We start from the raw sequence: 20,306 nt of genomic DNA, 5'->3' as shown, positions 1-20,306 counted from the left end.
ATGATCAAATTTTCTAAGGGCTGTTCAAAGCGGATGGGAAAGGAGTGGGAACTGTTTGTGGTAGCTCCAGACCCATCTGACTTGACAAAAGTGGTACTGTCACGAATTGTCATGCATGCTAATGATATTGAAATGATCTCTTGAAGACCTACCTATATTCCAATTCCAAGTAATTGTATTTGAGTGCCACTTCCACGTAACAAGTGGCTTGAAAGCAGTGCTTTAATTAGCTGAGGTGCTGTTTTCATTGATTTCATCATTCATCGTTTCGTTGTTTATAACGTTGTTTCTTTATTGTAGACACGATGTTGAGAATCCGCCTGATAAAATCCTTCAATTCCGAAAACATCAACACAAAAGTGAAAAATGCCAGGCGGGGATAATATGCAACAGCCACTTAACCTCTGATGGGGATAAGAAGTTAAAGGGTAGTCAAGAGGATTTAAAATCAGCAGTGATTTCTGAAGAGCTGCAAGCCACAGTGAAGGACAAGCAGAGGCCCAGGTCTGGTCTCGTTGTCAGAGGCACGATGGCTGGACCAGGAGCAAGTTCTCCAGAGGTGATTTTTAACCCTTCCAAATCATAAACCATAGAATCACCAAGGTTGGAAAAGACCTCCAAGATCATCCAGTGCAACCATCCGCCTGCCACCAGCATTTCACCACTAAACCACGTCCCTCAGCACAACATCTAGCAGCTTCTTGAACATGACCAAGTACTGGGAATGACCAGAGATTTTGAATATGACCTTCTGAGATGAAGTAATTTGTGAAGAATATCAGCATTGCTTCTCCGTGCTGATTCATTAAATCTGCAGTATGAAAAGATGGGCTGATTTAGGGCAGTGCTTCTGGTTAATTCAGACATTCAAGCTGTTTGAGGAACAGCCGCTGCACACAGAGCTGCCATCTTTCATTACAGCATTTCTTTATTAAGTCTTCTCCATTTTTGATATCTTATCTCTCTTGAGAGCTGAGATTTTCCATTTTCCTCAGGAAATTGCTTCTTTACCTCAGAAGTGTCTACAGCTCCTCAATTGGGAGCACCTGATTTCCTCAGGTTTTTTTTACCCCACATTTAATCATTAGCTTTGGACTTTGAAAATTGCTTTCAGTAAAACAGTGTTTCTAAGCTTGTCCAAACGAGATATATTTCATCAGTAGGTGTTTTTAAATCACAATTCCAAAAATATTCTCTCTTTTTTTTTTCTTTCATGCTTCTTTCCCAGAGACAGGAGCTTCCCCTGTGTCCAATGAAGCTCATAAAAGTGAGAAATTGAAGTATTTTAATACTGAAGCTAATACTGAAGCAAATGTTGGAAGCTAAATGAATTGCATTTTTCTAAAGAGTTTTGGTTCAGGAAAAAAGGACTAGATACATTTAACAGCCAATTTTGGCAGTAAAATATCATATACGTCTTGACTTTCTCTGAATACAACCCCAAATAATGTTTTTATGAGGTCTTTTTGTTGATGTCCTTGGGTAAAAGAAAGTTTTTACAGTATGTAGCATCTGTAATAGCATTCAGATTTTAAGTAAAAATGTGTACCTGCTCCTATTTATTATCCAAAAGAATTACCTGATTTACTCTTTAACCTGATTCCTAATAACAAAGGAATCGTTTAGCCCCTTAGCTACTTGATAGAGTCTTGTTTTTTAGCTTTCCATTTATGCAAAGGTAGTCAAATCTTAACGTATGGCATTTCTTTGCAGGATCAGCAGAGAAGGAGGTCAAAACGCTCCACCAGCATCAGTAGCACAGCACTGCTCAAGGGTGAAAAACACGAGGAAAATGAGCCGAGTGCCCCAAAAGTCGACTCCCAAGACAATAAAGGATGCTCAGCACAAGTAAACCCAGAGATTGCCTCAAGGACTTTGTCAAGTTCGCATGTGAGTTCAGCTTCTGAAAAGCTAAGGAGCATCTCCAAGGATACGTGTGACTCTTTTATCAAACTGCTGTCCGAAAGAGGGAGGACCAAGATGGAGGAAAGGAAATCACTGCCAAGCTTTTGTACAGACAGCGGTGAGAAAAGCCTTAAAGTCAGTGCCCTGCACAGACATTCAGGGACTGGAAGGGAGAAGAGAGAAAGGGCCCTCAAGAAAAGTGAGAGCTGGTTATCAGGTCACAGGTAAGAATATGTGTAAGAAAGCGGTACTAAAAAGAAGAAAATATGATGAAGGGCTAAAAGAGGTCGAGATTCTGTTTTTGTTGAGGGGAATCAAAGGGAAGAGGTGAAGAGACTGGAAGGGAGAAGATTTTTTTCAGAGTTAACTTGCTAATTTTGACATCCCAAACCAGTCAGGACTCCTTTCCTTGTCACTGGAGAGACCCCATCGCCGCTGGTTTCTCTTTGCTGCACGTGAGGAGAGCTGAGGGCTACCAGCTCAAACTCAGACCCTGAGATGTGTAACACAAGGGATTTGCTCCCACCTGCACAGATCATCTGCATCTTAAGAAACAGTGTTAATTACCACTGCAGTACTGTGCCCTCTTGCTGGTTCTAATAGCTTGCAATAGATTCCTTCAGAGGACTTGGTCTCAACAAGAGCAGAAGAGGGAGCTATTTCCTAAGCAGAGTCCATTTGAATCGTTCTCAAGGCAAAAGTGGGACAGCCCTGCCAGATGATTTATAGCCAGCAAAGGGTTTGAATTTATGCTGAGCTTTGGGCTCCTGAAAAACCTCACTGGAATCAGCAGGACTGCTGACACTCCTGAAGTTAAGTGGAAGTAACAGAGAGTGGAAGTGAGACTCCAAATAAACACCATTACAAAGTAAGGACTGGCTCTTGCAAAGCTTCTGTCCCTTTGGCAAAGTCCTGCACTGCTTCAGAGCTCTTTGAGCATTTTGAGGCATCGACATATGAATATAAGAGCATGCATTTATCTTGATCCTCTTCCGTTCTCTGCTACTGCTCCCTGACTCCAGTGACAGAAGTGCTAACCTAAATGCTGAAAATCTATTTAGGTTTAAACCTTGCTTGTTCATTTGCAGGCATCTGAAATTCCATTCCTGTTTCCCATAGATAAAGCCAGACAAATCATTCAATTTTGCTCTTCTTATTCATTTCTTTTGGTTCTGTGCAAAATGTGCTGCTGTTGCATACAGGCTGCAGGCATCCCTTGGCTCCTTAGGGAGCAAACAAACTAAGCAACCAGCAAAAAGCCCAAAGCGAGATGCTGCCATCCTTCAAAAGTCAAGCTGAATGGGACTGAATGCATGCTTACAGAGTGGGCAGAAACCCAGATCCCACAGCATTTTGACTCACACGTTTTAACGGAAAGAAATGATGGGCATCAAACTGTGCTTCTTGTTCCATCAACGCTCTGATTCTTGACTGCTGCCTGAAGTGTGTGTGGGAGGGGGTGGCAGTGTTGACAGGCCAGATTTGGGACTTTGTTTTTGGATCTTAAACTACTGACGTGAAATTAGACCTCTGAGTACCAGAGTCCTCAGCTTTGTCCTCAATAAGATTTGGAGGATCTTTGGTTTTGGTTCTAATAGATGAAATTTCGCTATTTTGTCAATAAGGTGGCATCAAACATGGAGCTTTCCAAAATGGCAGACCAACACATCAACACAGATATGGAAATGAATAAACAAAAGGAAAAAAAAAAAAGAAAAAAGAAAAAAACCCTGTTGCCTTTTTCGGTGTTTCTTTTTAGAATAAAATGAAAAAAAATGTAGTCAAGTCGATTAGAGACTGATGATACAGGTTCAGTCTCTGCCTATGTTTTGAACTGCTTTAGCTGGGAGCATCTACTTTCAAATTCAGGTACCTCTAAGGATGGCTTAGAAGATCAGTGTTTCACTGCAGATATTACCTAATTGCTATTAGCTGGGATAAAATACTGGCTTTTTATATGAAAGCACGTGTTACCTTTTCAGATGTGCTCTGAACTTAATGCTGATTGATCTCTGTGCAGACGTGTTCCCATTAGGCAGCGAGCGTACCACATGCCTTTAACTGTGCAAAGACAGATGTGAAGAGCAATTTGTTCATCTTCCTCTTCACTTGTGTACCTCACAAGATATCTGAATCCCTCCTCATCAAAGGGAGAATAATGATTGCAAATAATTAAAAGCAAAGGGTCTGTTTTCTTCCTTGTTTTGTAGGGGAGCAGAAGCTTCCGTGCTGTTGGGTTGGTGATGTTCCTCTGTGTCATTACTGGATTCTGTTTCATGTCAGTAGGAGTTCTCTAAAGGCATTTTGTTGTACAGTTATAGTACTTAGCAATGCCTACTAATAGTTAACAGTGCTTACTTATTTAGCAATATGCTGTGCAGCTTGCATGCATACCAGTTACAATTGTAGTAAATGCCTTTATTTCAGAAGTCCTTATTTTTAATTAACCCAGAAGGGAGCAGTATGTAGGTGGCAGCAAATCGTCAGGCATCCTTTGCTGTAAGCAAACAGCAGCAAACGTGGTCTCTCAATTCATCCTGCTCTGATGATTGCACTGTTTGCAGAGCTGTTGGGAGGCACTGGGGATTATTAGGAGGGCAGTATTTCAATATTAGTTTCAAACTGATTTTCCTCAGGAGTCAGATGTCTCGATTTTCATATGCTGAGGCTTTTGCTTTTAATAGCTTAGGTGTAATGCTTCGGTGGCCACGGTGTGTTTGTGTTCCTGCTTTTCTGTCTGTACTACAAAAATACATGAATTAAATCTGCAGAGGTAATGGTTTGCTTTAACGGAGAAGTAATTAACAGTGAATCAGATTGCGATGCTTGGCCATGCAAGGGCAGAGTTTTATAAACTCTTACACAGTGTGCAGAACTGTTATTTGAAGGTAGAGCCTTCTATTGTAAGGACTTAACAGATTGAAAATGGTGTTTTGTTTCAGATCCACTTCAGTGAGGAATCTGAAACCCCGTCCATCCTTTCGGGTGGTTTTGATGCATTCTCAAAGCAGGATTTCTTACTGCTCTCCAGTTCCTTGAGTCCTTGTTCCTCTCTAAAGTGTGAGCTGTGCACAAGTAGAATTTGGACGACCCATCACTTTTTATTTTTTGACATTGAGGTTTTCATGGCACTAAAAAACCATGTGTTTAAAAAATACGTAATGCTAATGAACAATCCAAGAATCCAGCTGAAAAACTGTTCTACCCATAGTTATTATTCTGATCTTACCAGTTCCATGGGAATGGATGAGGTTGAAGGAACACATTCAGATAAAAGGCAGCAAATGGAGTCTTTTCAGCTGGGCAGAACATTGAATGGCTGTGAGGAATCTCTGGCCACCTCAAATATCCTCTGCTTAACACTGAATCACCTCCAGCAGGGAAATCTGTATCACCAAACGGAGCGCACAGAATGAGGAATGAGGACCTATGGTGGAATGGAATTTGTGATCTTTGGGAACTGTGGAAAAAAAAGAATAGCTGTTGAATTTAACGCTTGGCCTTGGATTAAAATCATTCTCTTGCTTTTCTAGGAAAAGTCTGATGAATAATGAGTTCTTTGTGAAGGTTAAATGGTGTCAGAAGATTTTCCTGTGTTTCACAGCTTGAGCAAGCAAAATTGGTCAAAAAGAACTTCATAGCAGTCGAGGAACAATTCTTTTGTCTCAACTACAGACATGCTACTCCTGTTGCTCACGCGACCTCTGAATCTGAAGTGCACTTCTAGTTTTCCATTCTCTTTAGCTATACGAACGTAAGGCTTGGTGGTGATGTGGAAACCCTCCCGTTCTCAGCTGAATAGTTTCTAAACAGGTAGATGTGGGCTGGCCAGCTGTGTTCTTACTGGGTGCTGGTGGCACCACCTTATGCTGAGTGGATGGGCAGATGCTATCAAAGACCTCTGTTTCACTTCTGGAAGTTAAGGGCTGCATATTGAGGTGTCTGAACTTCTAGTTGCCGTGTACAAAGCAAACCGTTCTCCTTTTCTCAGTGTCAAGGCAAATGGCATAGAAATTAAAATCAGGGAAATGAAAGAAGAAAATAAAATGTAAACTTGGAATCAAAGACTCGGGACGAAAAAAGCAATCTAGACCGAAAGTTAAAGACGTGGTTAATTTCATAAAATCATGGTAGAATGGTAGAATGGCTGAGGTTAGAGGAGACCTTAAAGATCATTGAGCTCCAAGCCTCTTGCTGTGGGCTGGGTTGCAGGTGAGCCCTCTGGCTGCCCTCACTTCATAGAAACAAAGAAGGAATGGCTGTCAGAAAGGCAAATAAATGGAAATACCTTACAGTAGTAGATCTCATTGTCCAAAACTAGAGATTTATAAAGCACTTTCAGGAGTGAGGAAGACAACTGATTCTCCACTCAACCTTTGTTTGTGAACGGTCCCCTTCGTTATCCAATTCTTCTAATTGCTTCTGCTCTACTCTCCATCGCCTTGCCCCTAGGCTTGGCTGCAAACTGAATGTGAGCTAGTGGTTTCCTTTCCAAAGCCTGCCAGTGCAGATGGATATTTCTGACAGTAGGGACTTTTTATTACTGTGTGGCTTGGCCTCAAGATGCCTTTTCCAACCAAAACCTAAGGAACTCAGATGCACTTCATTTCGACCACCAGGAGATCAAGTACCTGTGAGTCCAGAGCCAGAATTTCACTTCCTGCAGTGGTCTCTCAACTAACTTTGCTTTAGGGGGCAATCTTCAGTGGTTCCCAAAATATCACTCATTGTTCAGTAAAAAAAAGCCCTTTTCTAGCAGCGCTGTGCTTGCTAACACAAATAGAGTGGGGTTAGTGCATTGCCATAGATACCAAGTTCTTTAGTGGAACATTACTCATATTTCATAGAACCGTAGAAACTACAGATGGAAAAGACCTTTCAAGGTCATTTGCTTCTGTGACAGATTATTCATTACTATATATAAAATTTGATGTAATACTTTCTTCCAAGACTTCGTCTAGTCCACTCTTAAATGGCTCGAATGACACCTCTCCTCTGAGAATGCATTTCAGTGTCTAGGAGCCTTAATCTAGGGGATTTTTCCTTTATATTCCTCCAGGATTTGCTTTCCGCCCTGTTATCCAAATTGAAGTTGCTTTTCTGACTGATGTTTCTGCTACAGATATTCACCACTGTTAAAGTACTTCTAAATACTGTTTGTTCTCTTTCAGGCTTTTTTTTTTTTTTCGTATTGTCTGCTTGCACTTTTATCTGTTCTGCTCTGAATTTTTTGGCCGTTGTTTTTCCGTGAGGATTTAGGATTTAGCACTAACCTGCTTTTAGCAGAAGGCTTGGACCAAGTGAGCTCTGCAGGTGCCTTCTCAGCTATTCTCTGTTGCAGGCTCATGACAGAAACAAGAGAGCCAGAGCAGCGCCCTTCTTTTAAATAGATAAAGAATACTAATCAATATTTCAGTTTTATTTGTATTTTTAAAATTAAATTGACTTTCCAACTCAAGAAATCTAGTTCCAGCAAAGTTGTTAACTGCACATTTACCCAATAGCTGTGACTGGCTCCAGTCTTCTCTGCTGGCTTTTTTTCTGCTCCCCACCTTAGACTTCCAGGTCAGGAGACAGAGTACCCTGAGGATACCTGGTCTGACTATAAAAAGCAGATGTAAAGAAGGCATTGAGAACCTCAGTCTTTTCCTTATCCTCAGTGGTCGTGGTTCTCTGCCTCGTCCTGTAAAGGATGGAGATTCTCCTTGGATGTCCTCTTACTTTTAATGTATGCCTCCCAAGGGACCCTTTCTATGAGCATCCTGAACAGGTCAAAAATTTGGTGCAAAAATAGCTTTTCTGGGCATAATCAAGTTTTAATTCTGTTCTGTTTGCCCAGTGGGCTGTAATGCTTCAATGCTACTTGTAGAATTGGAGCACTGGATGAGATTACTTTGTCTAAAATGGCATCTGGCATTTTGTTAAGTAATTGAGTTTTGGTCCTAAGAGATTCCTAAAAGTGCTCATCACCTTGAGAGCCAGTTGTGTGAAATGAGGACTGAGTTCAAGTCACCATGTTTTTATAAGCTAGAGGAGTCATAAAATACCAATGGATTTGGTGTGGCATTTCATGTATTACCAACATTCTTGGGGACATGTGACGTGTATGAGCAATGTCTGAGGAATTAATTTCTCCCACTATAAGAGGAAGAGGATGTAATGGGCAATGGTGACACTTCTAGGAAATGCAGGCTTAGTCAGAATGCAGTATTTCACACAAAAGAATGGGAAGGAATGCAAAGCTGGAGCAGTCTAATAGCAAATCACCTTTGCATGTTTCCTTCCATTTTGTCTGTGATCTGTGCATAGCACTGGGCATTGCCTTAAGCCCCACCAAGAAGGACGTGGCGTCATCCCAAGCCTCTGTCAGTACTTTGGTGTTGCTGTGTAGCCAGGAAGCACAGTGAGAACAGTGTGGTCAATGAGAGATGAAGCACAGCCCTCATTGGGACATGCTCTACCACCAGTGGGGAATGTCTGATCCTTGCAACTGGCAATCAGGAGAACCACTGTAAAAAACAAATGGGGTCGTATTTAGGGGCAGTGGGTTGAATTAGCCCATATACGAAGATGGAGGCAGAGAAACTGCACTTGTCAAACCACTCCATGGTGAAAACCTTCAAGAATCTGGAGTTGCATAACGCTTCTTATAACATAATGCTTGGACAGGAAAAAAGAGCCTAAAATAAAAGTAATGAACTATTGTGATTCTTGTTTTGTGCCAATGGATTTATGGCATCAGAGCCTCCGACATAACATCTGTGTGTACTGCCATTTGCCCTTTTAGTATTTTTCCAGCACTCCATGGGAAGAGGCTCTGTGCAATTACTGGAAATGGCAAATGGCTTCTGTATCATTTTTTTTTTGTTGTTGTTTGTTTTATTTAGTTTTTGGAAAGGACGTCAAATTGGAAGTGTCTGGCCTGTGCCTAAAATGCATTCAGTCATTGAGAAGTTGCCTGGCTCATATGTACATACCAGGGCTTTAGATCTTCTCGGATTTAAACCAAGAGCAAACAGCATGCATCCCCTTTTAATGGGCAGAACATCACACTGCTGGAAGAAGCACAAGGAATTTCCTCCTCCTTAAAAACAACACCACTGATTGCAAGAAGCAGAAGGAATTTTGTTTTCATTTGTTTTAATCCCTAAGATTGCTGTAATAGGACAGTGCACGCGTTTGCCAGTAGGCTGTTCTCTATGTTTGAGTTTTCGTAGTAAAATGAGTTCTAAGACGAAGTCCAGCCTTCAGTGCAAGCTGTTGTCTTCTTCCAGTTGACATCTGACATCAGCTTTCAGGAAGAGAATTTATTTTGCTGAAGTCTGTCAGTTTACTCTTAAAAATGGAAGGGTTCTAACATGAAATGGAAGGCCAAGAACTTTCCGCATCTTTAAAACTAAATGGCCTGAAAGTTGAAGGCCAAAAGCAAAAGGAATGTGTACTTCATAGGGCAAACTGAATGGTACTCACCTCCAGTGGTGTGAATTAATTGAGTGTGGAGCACTGGGAGCCCATCTCTGTGCTTTGTGTTGTATCTCTTTGCTGATGTCTTGGATCATCTGTCTTTAAAGGAGCTTTAGCCCTCTTGTTTCACTGATAAGTGTTTATTTTGCTGCTGTTCGATATGGGGGGTTGTAATAATCAATTAAAATGTGTTGTTGTGTGCCTTTATAATGCTGTGTGGGGCTGCCATGCCAAGAAATCTTTGATGGGTGTGTGAATGGTCAAGCTACACTTTCATTATCCTACTTTTTCTATACTTTGGTTGAAGTGTAGTGCACAGGACAGTATAGCTGTGACTTCCAGGCATCCTTCTGGCACTGTAAATTGCCATGCAGTAAAGGCAACGTGTCCAGTAGAAAAAGCTGTTTTCATCGAGCAGTGGAAACAAGTTTTCCCAACACAGAAGCCTTAAAGCTACTGGTAATCAATGTTTTTACTTTAAGCCAGTTTGTTTCTTTACCTATACATACAGTAATCTAAATAGGAAACAGCGGAATGCAGATGCGTTATTGTGAAGATAACTGCTTTTTCTGCATGTTCAGCTCTTCTGTGTAAATTGTTTTCTACCATACCCGAAAATCAGATAGGAATGTTCAAATATTTAGAGAAAGTACCGTATAGGATGTTTATAATGAAACATATTTTCTTCCTGTCCCATTTTTCTGCCCTGGCAGACGGCTTCCTAAGCATTCTAACTGTACGCTTTTACATGTACAATAAATTTTCCTGGAGCTGTGACCATCTGCTGAAATGGAAATTGCAATAAATGTCCCAACAGTGTTTTGAGAAACCTTAAGGAGAGAACTTTTGACTAACCTCCATCTGCAAAAATACCCCACTTAACCAGAAAACACCCGACATCAATCTTTGATGTCAGCGCTTTCCTCAGCCTGATAGGAATTTCCTTCTGCCTTGAGAAATCAAAGCACTTTGCATTCAGGGCTTGGTTCTTCCAGGAACGGGTGTATAACCAACGTCTCTTATCCTCACCAGAAAGCAGTAGTGTTGCCAAAAATGGTCCTTGGGCCATAGTCAGCTTTATTTTCATTTACCCATTTTTCGGATGAAACGCGAGTGAGAAGTGCTTGGGACAAAAATTAATCAAGAATGCCAACTTAATGTCAGCAATTCTAGATATGCTTAAATGTATGCATATAGTGCCCTTTGGGATTCTGAGCTACCCAAGACATCTGATGATGCTGGCAGAAAACCCAAGTCCTGCTGAAGCAGCAGTTGAGGCCAGGTAGGATGAGGTACCTAAGGGACCTTATGTAAATCCAGATGCCTGAGTTCCTACCTGTTGCAAGTTGTCTGAAAGGCTTTTGAACCTCTTGGCTTGAGCCTCCTGAGTGCTGACTCAGCCATGAATCAATTGCCATGGGAATGTAGACACCCAACTATGCAGGCAACTAAATTTAGGTTAATAATCTGCAGATTGAATCCCGTGCCCTTTGTGATGCTGTGACAATCACTCAGATCTAAACACTGTCTGTTTCAAGCACATGGGTATTGACATGATGTCCTATTAACTGCTTAATGTGCTAGGGTTTAAGTTTGCAGAAAGATGTGCAAGTTGCTTGTGACTCTTTTGAACTGTGACAAGATAATTACAGCAACACCTAGGCTGATTTGCTTCAGTTAATGCTGTGAAAATCATCCTCTCAAGTTAATCAGCCTCAATTTTTTCCATGTATGAAGTGGGAAATTTGTGCTTTAGGGAGCTGGGTACCATCAAAATGACAGAGAGCTGAGGGACAAATATGTAAGAATATGTAGGAGAAGCAAGAGCACTAAAAGGTAGATCCTGTCCTTGTATTTGTGATTGCCAGACAACATCAGCACTTGTTTTCAACACCCAAGACTAAATTCGTATTTAAATCCTGAGCTTTCTATATAGCAAAGTGCAGTAAAATATAAATGGAGACTAATAACTTCTGAGAACTCATTGACTTCCTCGATCGTAGTGTTGGTGTAGTGGGAATGGGTTCCTGATGGAAAAGGATTATTAACCACACCTTGCTTGGCCTCCTTCTGTCCTGAAATTCTGTACTTAAATCTGGGCTGCTAAGTGGAACAGATCCAGGTACAGCTCTCTGGCTTTGACTCTTCTTGCTGTATCTGGGCTGTATTCGTATTACGTAGCATTTGACTTTAGATCTCTTCCAGGTCTCCTGCTGTGGCTGTCAAATATAATTTTGTTTCCTTTTTTTTTTTTTTTTTGAGCTGCTTTGTTAAGCTGGAGAGAATTGGCTCTGAAATAATGTCAATTTGTTGATGCATCCTCAGGTGGAGCGCTTTCGTAAAGTGAAAATAAAGGGCAGTATGGCATGGTGGGATGTTTGAGGACATGAAGCCTACTGGAGTGGTTTTGGTAGAGCCAGTCCTTCTGTTAAATGGCAGCATGCCATTCTGTGAGCTCTCTTTGGGCACTGCTTGGGAGAATCTTGGATGGCGTGGGTCAGAGCCATGTTAGGAAACATGGAAACTAGAAACAGTGTATTCTAAATCCTGTCTCCTTCCAGACCTGGTCAATAGCTGTAAATGATAGTGCTGTATTCTTTAGCATTAATAGCTCTGTTTTGAAAACCAGATCCAAATGGGTTGACCTAGGAGGAAACACATTATTCTCTAGGAAACAAGAGACAATGGTTTGCAAACTCAGACAAAACAAGAATGTGGATTCTGTTTGAGTCTAAGTGCAGCTCAGTGGCATCAGTACTTGGCTGAAAAACAGTTTATTTGCAAATTTAGTGTCATTGAGATTCCTCTGACCAGGAGAGATGAAAATAAAACAGCAAGTGAGAGAAAGAAGTCTGAGTTGGAATCCAGTATAGCAAAAAGTACTGTTTGTTCAGTGGGAATCCAGTACAAATAGCACTGTATGTGTTTGCTCTAGGTTCTCTTGTCTATGCTTACCTGTTAGACATCTGAGTTATTTTTACCTTGAATCCTTAGTAATGTGGTGGTTTTCATTTGTGTTCTGTATTTTCTTAATTGTGGATGTGCACATGAAATCCTTTTTATCATATATATACACAGAAAGAAAGGCATTTCTATTATTTCAATATCAAAGACTGCCAATGTACCAAAAAGATCTTAAAGTGGAAGAATCTTGAGTGTGATATGTGTGTGTGTTCTGTTTTCATTCATTTTTCACATACTGAAAAAGGAAATTAAGTTAATGGAAAGTATGTGATATGACAGCAGTTGTTGCTATAATAATATCATGCACACAAAGGATGTTGCTGAGGAAATTATCCCATACTATTTCTGAAAGGTCTGTCAGTGCAATACCATTTTTTCCAAAGCAAAGGCCAGTGGTACAGTGCTGCTACTGTGAAAAAAAAAAGATGATCTTTTTACAACAGTTATTTGAAACTTTTCCTGAGTTCTGAATTCATTTTGGTATGAATTCTACAGGAAGAGGAAACCCATCTCGCCTCTCAAAATACAACTTTCTATTTAACTTCTGTTTTCACAGCCAAGCTGAACTGCTTAGTCCCTTCAGTGTTTCTGTTTGTGAAGTTTTAACTTGTCATTTGTGTAATAGAGAAATTACAAGAGCATGTAGTAGAATCATAGAATCATAGAATCATTTGGATGTTGTGTTGAGGGACAGGATTTAGTGGGAGCTATTGGTGATAGGTGAACGGTTGGACTGGATGATCTTTTAGGTCTTTTCCAACCTTGGTGATTCTATGATTCTATAGAATCATAGAATATATAGATATATATAGATAGATATAGATATATATATAGATATATATATAGATAGAATCATAGAATCACCAAGGTTGGAAAAGACCTCCGAGATCATCTGCCCAACCGTGCACCAACCACCAAGATTCCCACTAAACCACGTCCCTTTTGAGCAACTGTTACCTATGAGTGGATGAAAAATTACCCTGGTAGAAGCACCTAATTGAACACTGATTCTCACTTGCATGTTTTGGATATCTAAAGTAGCTTAATAACCAGTTTCAACCTCATGCTGGTCCCCATCAGGGATATCAGCTCATGTTGTAACCTTCTGAACTCAGGTAGTCCCACGTACTTGAATTCCCACACAAAATTCAAGGAAAGGCTGGATGTTGTGCTGAGGGACATGGTTTGGTGGGAGCTATTGGCAATAGGTGAACGGTTGGACTGGATGAGCTTTGAGGTCTTTTCCAACCTTGGTGATTCTATGATTCTAAATTGAGGGCTGTACTTATCTGCTTCTGTTGATGAGCAGGCAAGGTCTGACCTCTACTGAAATCATGCAGATGAAATTAAGTCAGCGTTGAGGTAGGACTGAAATCCTGGACCATTTGCATTGTGTTGCTCTTTGCAGACTGCCTTTCCAGATGAACTCCTCAAGTTCAGCTCTTTTCCAGTAAAGAAATTTTTGTTCTAACACCGTTTATTTGGACACAGATGTTGATAAACCTGTGCTCTTCTATACAGAACGCATTAAAACCTAAGATAAAAGACATTGAATAATTTTATATATTTTTATTTTTGCCTGATTTTACCACTTTTTTTTTTTGCTCATTTATTCAAGAAACATTTCTCATTAAAGCAAGCATTCGCTTATTTGTTTTTCGATTATTTTAATGCAGGAAGTCCCCAACATCCACTTGGAATAAAGAAGAGCAGATGAAAGATACCCTAGAATTAGGTAAGTTTGCTCAGAGTCAGTTTGGCTTTCACCAACATATTCTATAGAGAAACTGTGGTCACAGATGTTTGAATCTTTCCTTTGGCGACGCTTAGTTGATTTGGAGTAATTGCATTTGCTATTCTCTGGTGAGACTGTGAAGAAATTATTTAGAAATAATCAAAGAAAAGGTGGCTTATCATAGAATTATGAAGTGATTTGGGCTGGAAGGGACCTCAGAGAACATCTTGTTTCAACCTCACTGCTATGGGCAGGGACACCTCCCACCAGACAAGGTTGGTCAAAGCCCCATTCAGCCTTGCCTTATTTATTTTCTAAGTCTATCATTTCCCCTACTGGTGGGAGCAAGCATACCTTTTTTTTCCTCCAAATCCTTCTATGTTCTTTCTTTACTTTCAGTTGATGTTGAAGATGAAGCAACAACTGGAGAAGTCAGTAGGAACCTGAATCTTTCAGCACTGCACGTGCTTCAAGAAGCGTCAAAGGCGATCGATATTTCTCTTGCAAAAGTAAGGCTATGATGGAACATAGAAATGGAAGTGTGAAATGGTCATTTCTGTTCAGTCAGAGCAGCAATGGATTGTTCTGTGTTGTGTGTTTGTTTGTGCTTTAACTCTTGCTGTGCATACTCTTGTATATCGTCCTTATTTGGGATTCATATGTAAAAATAATGTAGGGCCACCAAACAGAATTCAGAAAAATACCAGAAGAGCATGTGGGAAATTATCAGCCTCTTGAACCACAGATTAGGGCTTTAAGTGAAGAAGCACATATTATTTTATTAATAGCTCTTGTCAGTTTTGCATGTGCTTGTCTACCTGTCCTCATATTGACTGATTCACCACTGCTTCTCCTTTGCTCACCTTCCTTGCTTCGAGCAGAGATGTAAATATTAAGTGTTCTTAATTTTTACTTCCAATTCAGACAAAAAAAAAGAAAAAAATCATTAAAAAAGCCATGGGGAAAAGATAATGAGGATTTCTTCTGACTTAATTCTCTGTCAAAGACGTATCAAAGTGATGGTGCAAACCCTGAGCAGTCAGTCCTTATTTGCTCAGCCTTACTTTAGACTGAAAGCAATTCTTCAGCTTAGCTATTCCTTAGTAGCAGAGTCTGCAGTCACTCAGGGCCAAGATCTGAATTTGAATTTTGCCAGCAGACATAGGTAAATCTCTGAACATTTGTCTTATACCAGCAACTTTGACAAGCAAAATGGGCTTCTGCCTTTTCTGTGTCCAGCAGGGTCCTCTTCTCACTTTTGCCAGCCATCGCCCTTTTGCTGTAGCTTTGAGGCACTCTTTTGTAATGCTTCCATGGGAAACTGCTCCAGCCAATCTGCCTAGACAGCTTCCTAGTGCTGAGCAATGCACGGCATTATGAGTTGAAGTAATATTGCAGGAAAAGGAAAAAATTGTTCCGTCCCATTTGGGTGTTGCTATTTACAGTAAGTATAAAAGAGAAAAGGGTGGCTATAGTGAGTTAGTCATTACCCTGCCACACTCCGCCTTTCTTTCTACAAATGACTGCTAGAAAACATGAGTGTATGTATATATATTTGTTATTCATTTTTAAAATCATACATCTTCTTTTTTTTTTTTAATAGGAATTAAAAAATCTTCTGTTTGGCTCCAGTCTTTGTTGCTTCAGTGAAGAATGGAAAATACAGAGTTTCACATTTAATAACATACCTCAGTTAAAATATGGCATTGTACAAAAAAAGGTACTGTAAGTGAGCTTCTTAAAAAAAAATAAAAGGGGATCTTTGCTTTTTACACGAAGTTTACAGGGTTTTAGCAGTGAAAAAATAAGTCTTCTAAAGAGTCTTTGCTTTCCTTGGTGTTACTGCTTTCCACTGGATGATGTTACCTTGGAAAGTCTGCTAGGAGATCTGAGATGGAAGGAGGCTACTGAAGATTATAGAATCACAGAATGGCTTAGGTTGGAGGGAACCTTCATCATCATCTAGTTCCAACCCTTCTGACATGGTCTGGTTGCCAACCAGCTCAGGTGCCCAGGGCTCCATCCATCCTGGCCTTGAGCACCTCCAGGGCTGGGACATCCACTGCCACACCACACTCTGAGTAAAGAATTCCCCCCTCACATCTCAGCTAAATCTCCCTTCTTTTAGTTTAAATCCATTTCCCCTTGTCCTATCACTATCAGACCGTATAAAAGGTTGATCCCATTCTGGTCCCTTCCAACCACAGCCATTCTCTCACTCAAGGAAATCAGAGGTGGTGCAAAATTGCCACCTAGTTAACACACAGAAATGAGTCTTGGTCATTCAGTGGAATCAGATGGGCTGGGTGGTTGGGAATAAGGGAGGAGAAGGAAATTCAATGCTATGCCATCCCACAGTCTCTTACAGCAGCCATTAATCTGTTTTCCACTACATTCAATGTTAATATCATACGTGTTGGTATTGTGACATTTCCAACATAAAGGATTTGAGGATTCAAGTTTCCTTTATTTTCTCCCTTCTGCAGTGGAATAACTTCCCAGTGCAGAGAGGTATACATAAAACTGAAATCTTTCATTAATGATAGAAGAGGGAATTTGAGGGAAGGCATGGTGCTCAGAGGGATTTAAAGGGCAAGGTTATATTCTGTCCTTCAGAAAAGTCAAGTTTGTTATTCCTCTAGAAATGAAGGTAGTTCTTGTCTCATAGGGATCATAGGGATCAATCTCCCTGTGAGATTGGAGCATCTTTCGTTTGTTTGCATGAGCACAGAGCAGGCTTAAAAAAGCAACTTTCCTTTCGCAGAATCATAGAATCACCAAGGTTGGAAAAGACCTACAAGATCATCCAGTCCAACTATCCACCTATCACCAATAGTTCTCACTAAAATATTCTCTTTGACACTATACTGACTTTGATATTATAGAATCGTATAGAATCACAGAATTGTTAAGGTTGGAAAAGACAGAATCACAGCATCACAGAATGCCCAGACTTGGAAGGGACCTCAAGGATCACGAATCTCCAACCCCCTGCCACATGCAGGGCCACCAACCTCCACGTTTAATGCTAAACCAGGTTGCCCAGGGCCCCATCCAACCTGGCCTTGAACACCTCCAAGGACGGGGCATCCACAGCCTCTCTGGGCAGCCTGTTCCAGTACCTCACCACTCTCTGGGTAAAGAATTTCCCCCTGATGAAGAGGGGGAGAGAGAAAAGACCTCTAAGCCCATCTAGTCCAACCATCCACCTACCGCCCATACTACCCACTGACCCATGCCAGTGTGGCAAGTTCTAGGTATGTTCTGGGAAAATGGATGTGAAACACATTACCAGTCAGTAATTCTGATTTTCAGTGGCTTGCAAAAAACAGAGAGCTACAGAGAGCATTGCAAAGTCACGGATGGAAAGAGAGAGATTAAAGGATGGATGAAGCCTGAAAGGAATCACTTGGCTTGCAGACTAGTTTTGTCCGGCGTCAAACAAGGCAAAGTGTTTTGTTAATGGAGTGTCCAATTGTTCCTCTCAGGGTGGCCCATGTGGAGTACTGGCAGCAGTTCAAGCTTGTGTTCTACAGCAGCTTATCTTTGGAGACAGTAACAGGAATAAGGATGCTCGGTAAGTCAGCAACTGACACAAGTGATTTCCGTACAGAAGCGTAAGAGAATTTTGTGTTGCAGCCCCTCAGGAACCTTTTGGAGTTTGGACTTCACAGAGCTTTTCTTTATCTCTGGTAGAGAAAGAAAGTAGAGTATGAATTTTGTATTTCGTTTTCTTCTAAGTGTAGTGGTGTCATTGAACCTCGAGATTCCATGGAGGTATGATTTCAAAGCAAATGCAATCAGGATTTGGAAGACCATGAAATTCATACAATTTTTGACACCAAGAATCTCCAGAAGGGTGGAATTTAAGAGTTAGAGCTTTCTCTTTTCTTCTTGTTTGATCTTTCACGTCAGTATGAGTTAGTTGTTTGGGCTGAGTTCATCGATAATGGAAAGAAATGGGTGCATTTGTCATCATCTCTCTACGGCACATGGGATGGGAGGTGACAATTAATCAAAGCTTTATTGGGGCCTGAGGGGTCTGCACAGGTTTCCAAACCCAGGAGTGGTCGTGGGCAGGCAGACCTGCAGTGAGATGCTTAGTAAGGCATTGGAGACATTAAAAACCAGACTTACAGACTTAGAATAAAACATTTACTATCGTAGAATCATAGAATGACTGAGTTGGAAGGGACTATGACTGTTAGTACTGTTGTTGCTGGGTAATAATGGCTCTGATTGCTTTCAGACCCCCAAACAAAGGTCCAAATGAATGAGATACTGTGAATTAATCACCTGAAGATCACCTGTTTCTTGAGCCCACCTCAAGTTAGTTACACTGGTAAACCCATTGAGTCAATGGTATAATGCATGAGCAGGGGGTTATGTCAGCTCATGGTTAGGCTTAGGTTAGCTGACCCTACGTTGGCTTAGTTCTATGGTGTTACATAGTTTAATTCTTTCTTCTTCCAGTCATTTCTTTCAGAACATCACACTTTTCTGTAATTCATCTAACAGAGCTTGCTTTTTAAATTAACCAGCATTGCTTCCCAAATGCATTAAAAGCCACGCCAGTAGTTGGGGCGCTTTCTCTAGACTTCAGTCAATGAAATTTTGACAAAATTTATACACACTTTCTTTTTTTAAAGAGGATACAGAGATCATCCCTGAGAGGTATTGAGGAAAACTTTGCTGCTGTTACAGGGAGAAGCTTTTCTTTACAGACTTTTTCTTTACCAGACTTTACAGCTGGTAATAGATCAGCTCAGACAACACTTGCTGGTTGGTGCACAAATGAGTAGAGCAGCAGTTTTTATTCCAATTCAGTAGAGTTTTCAAGGCAGAATCATGGTCACGTCCATGAGAAAACTCATGGAAGAAAATCAGTCTGTATTTCTGATAGTTCAGAGTTCATTTCAGTTTGGAGGGCAGCTGCTGGTCATCTGCTCCTCGATCTGCCTGAGCCTCACACTGCCCTCAGTAACACCCTGAGAGCTGTTCACTGTTTGCTCTTTCATCACAACAAAGTGATGTTAGATGCTGGAGAATCGTGTAGCACCCAGATAAGTGGGCTGAAGCTAGATTGCTTTATTTGACCATGAGTGTCCCAGCTACAACCTGCCCTGTGTACTTGGCAATATTTGCCTCCCTTTTTTCTTTCCTCTTGTCACGCACGTGGTTTTAAAGTACTTTGTTTTTACATATTTTGTATATGAAAAATGCTGCTGAGGTATGATGAAAGTCCCCAAGGGACTTCGAGTTGGCAGCTGAGATCTTGGTCTTGGTGTGCAGAAATGCTAAAAGTCTCCAGGTCTTAAAAATGAATAGCAAGACAGGCTGTTTTATTCGTGGGATAAACAGATCTTCCTTATGATGAGTTTGCCATGGGCAGAAACTCTTAGGCAGGCAGAAAGACAGGGCAAACTCAGAGCTTGAAATCAGAGGATCTATATTCTTTTCTAATTCTAACCTACATTTTCCATCCTTGATGATTCTATGATTCTATGATTTTCAAAGTATTGGCTGCTTCAAGGTAAGTGTTTCACTTGAGAGTTCTTCATGGTTCAGGAGGTAATTACCACACATCCTTATTATTCTGCTGCCTCTTCTGCTACAAATCAATTGTAAATGGATTGAGTTGAAATAACTTCCTATGCTTTCCATATTTTGGATGTCTGTGCCAGAACACAGGCTGAAATAATAGAAAATGGTGATTTATTTTTTTGCTTGAAAACCATCACTGTCATTATTCCCCAAATCTCACATCCTTCAGATATGGAAATATTTTCTAAATGAACATCATATTCAGGCTTGAAAAGATGTTTTTGTTTGTTTGTTTGGTTGGTGTTTCTTATACGTTTCTTTCATTACTGGATCTCTTTACTCATGTGCTGGGAACAGGTTCTGACATCATCTCTCATCCTCGTATAACCCTGGGACTGATAATATCTGAATTTCAAGAACGGCCGTTCTGGAAGTCAGCAGAGAAAAATCCATTTCTGCAAAGCACAGTGTTTATTGTGGATGGCATTGTAGTTAAGTTTTAGTAGTAGGTAGGAGCACCACAGTGTAGACTTGAAGACAAGAGTTAAGAAGTCAAAGCTCAAGGATGTGATTAAATATGAAGGCCTTTATCACCTAGAATTCAGATATCAATGTATAAAACAATCCTAATAGAGTTGCATCTCCCTCCTTAGAGGCCTTGAGGAGCTGAATGGCAGCACCAAGCCCAGTCCAC

General features: G+C 40.7%; 1 protein-coding gene across 1 annotated transcript in view; it reads left to right on the top strand.

Annotated features, from left to right (window-relative positions):
- MINDY4 (MINDY lysine 48 deubiquitinase 4) overlaps window positions 1-20,306 on the top strand; it is a gene marked incomplete at both ends in the record, with an annotated part of 67,480 nt that overhangs the window by 6,665 nt on the left and 40,509 nt on the right. Inside the window, 6 exons of the mRNA XM_079538012.1 lie at window positions 301-559; window positions 1,714-2,129; window positions 14,010-14,068; window positions 14,468-14,577; window positions 15,672-15,788; window positions 17,557-17,645. Of these exons, the coding sequence (XP_079394138.1) occupies window positions 301-559; window positions 1,714-2,129; window positions 14,010-14,068; window positions 14,468-14,577; window positions 15,672-15,788; window positions 17,557-17,645 (1,050 nt within the window). The remainder of the gene's footprint in view (window positions 1-300; window positions 560-1,713; window positions 2,130-14,009; window positions 14,069-14,467; window positions 14,578-15,671; window positions 15,789-17,556; window positions 17,646-20,306) is intronic.

Source organism: Tetrao urogallus (assembly GCF_951394365.1).
Source record: "Tetrao urogallus genome assembly, chromosome: 7".
Lineage (NCBI taxonomy): Eukaryota > Metazoa > Chordata > Aves > Galliformes > Phasianidae > Tetrao > Tetrao urogallus.
The sequence above is the reverse complement of the archived record's forward strand: the minus strand, read 5'-3'. Positions and strand labels throughout refer to the sequence as shown.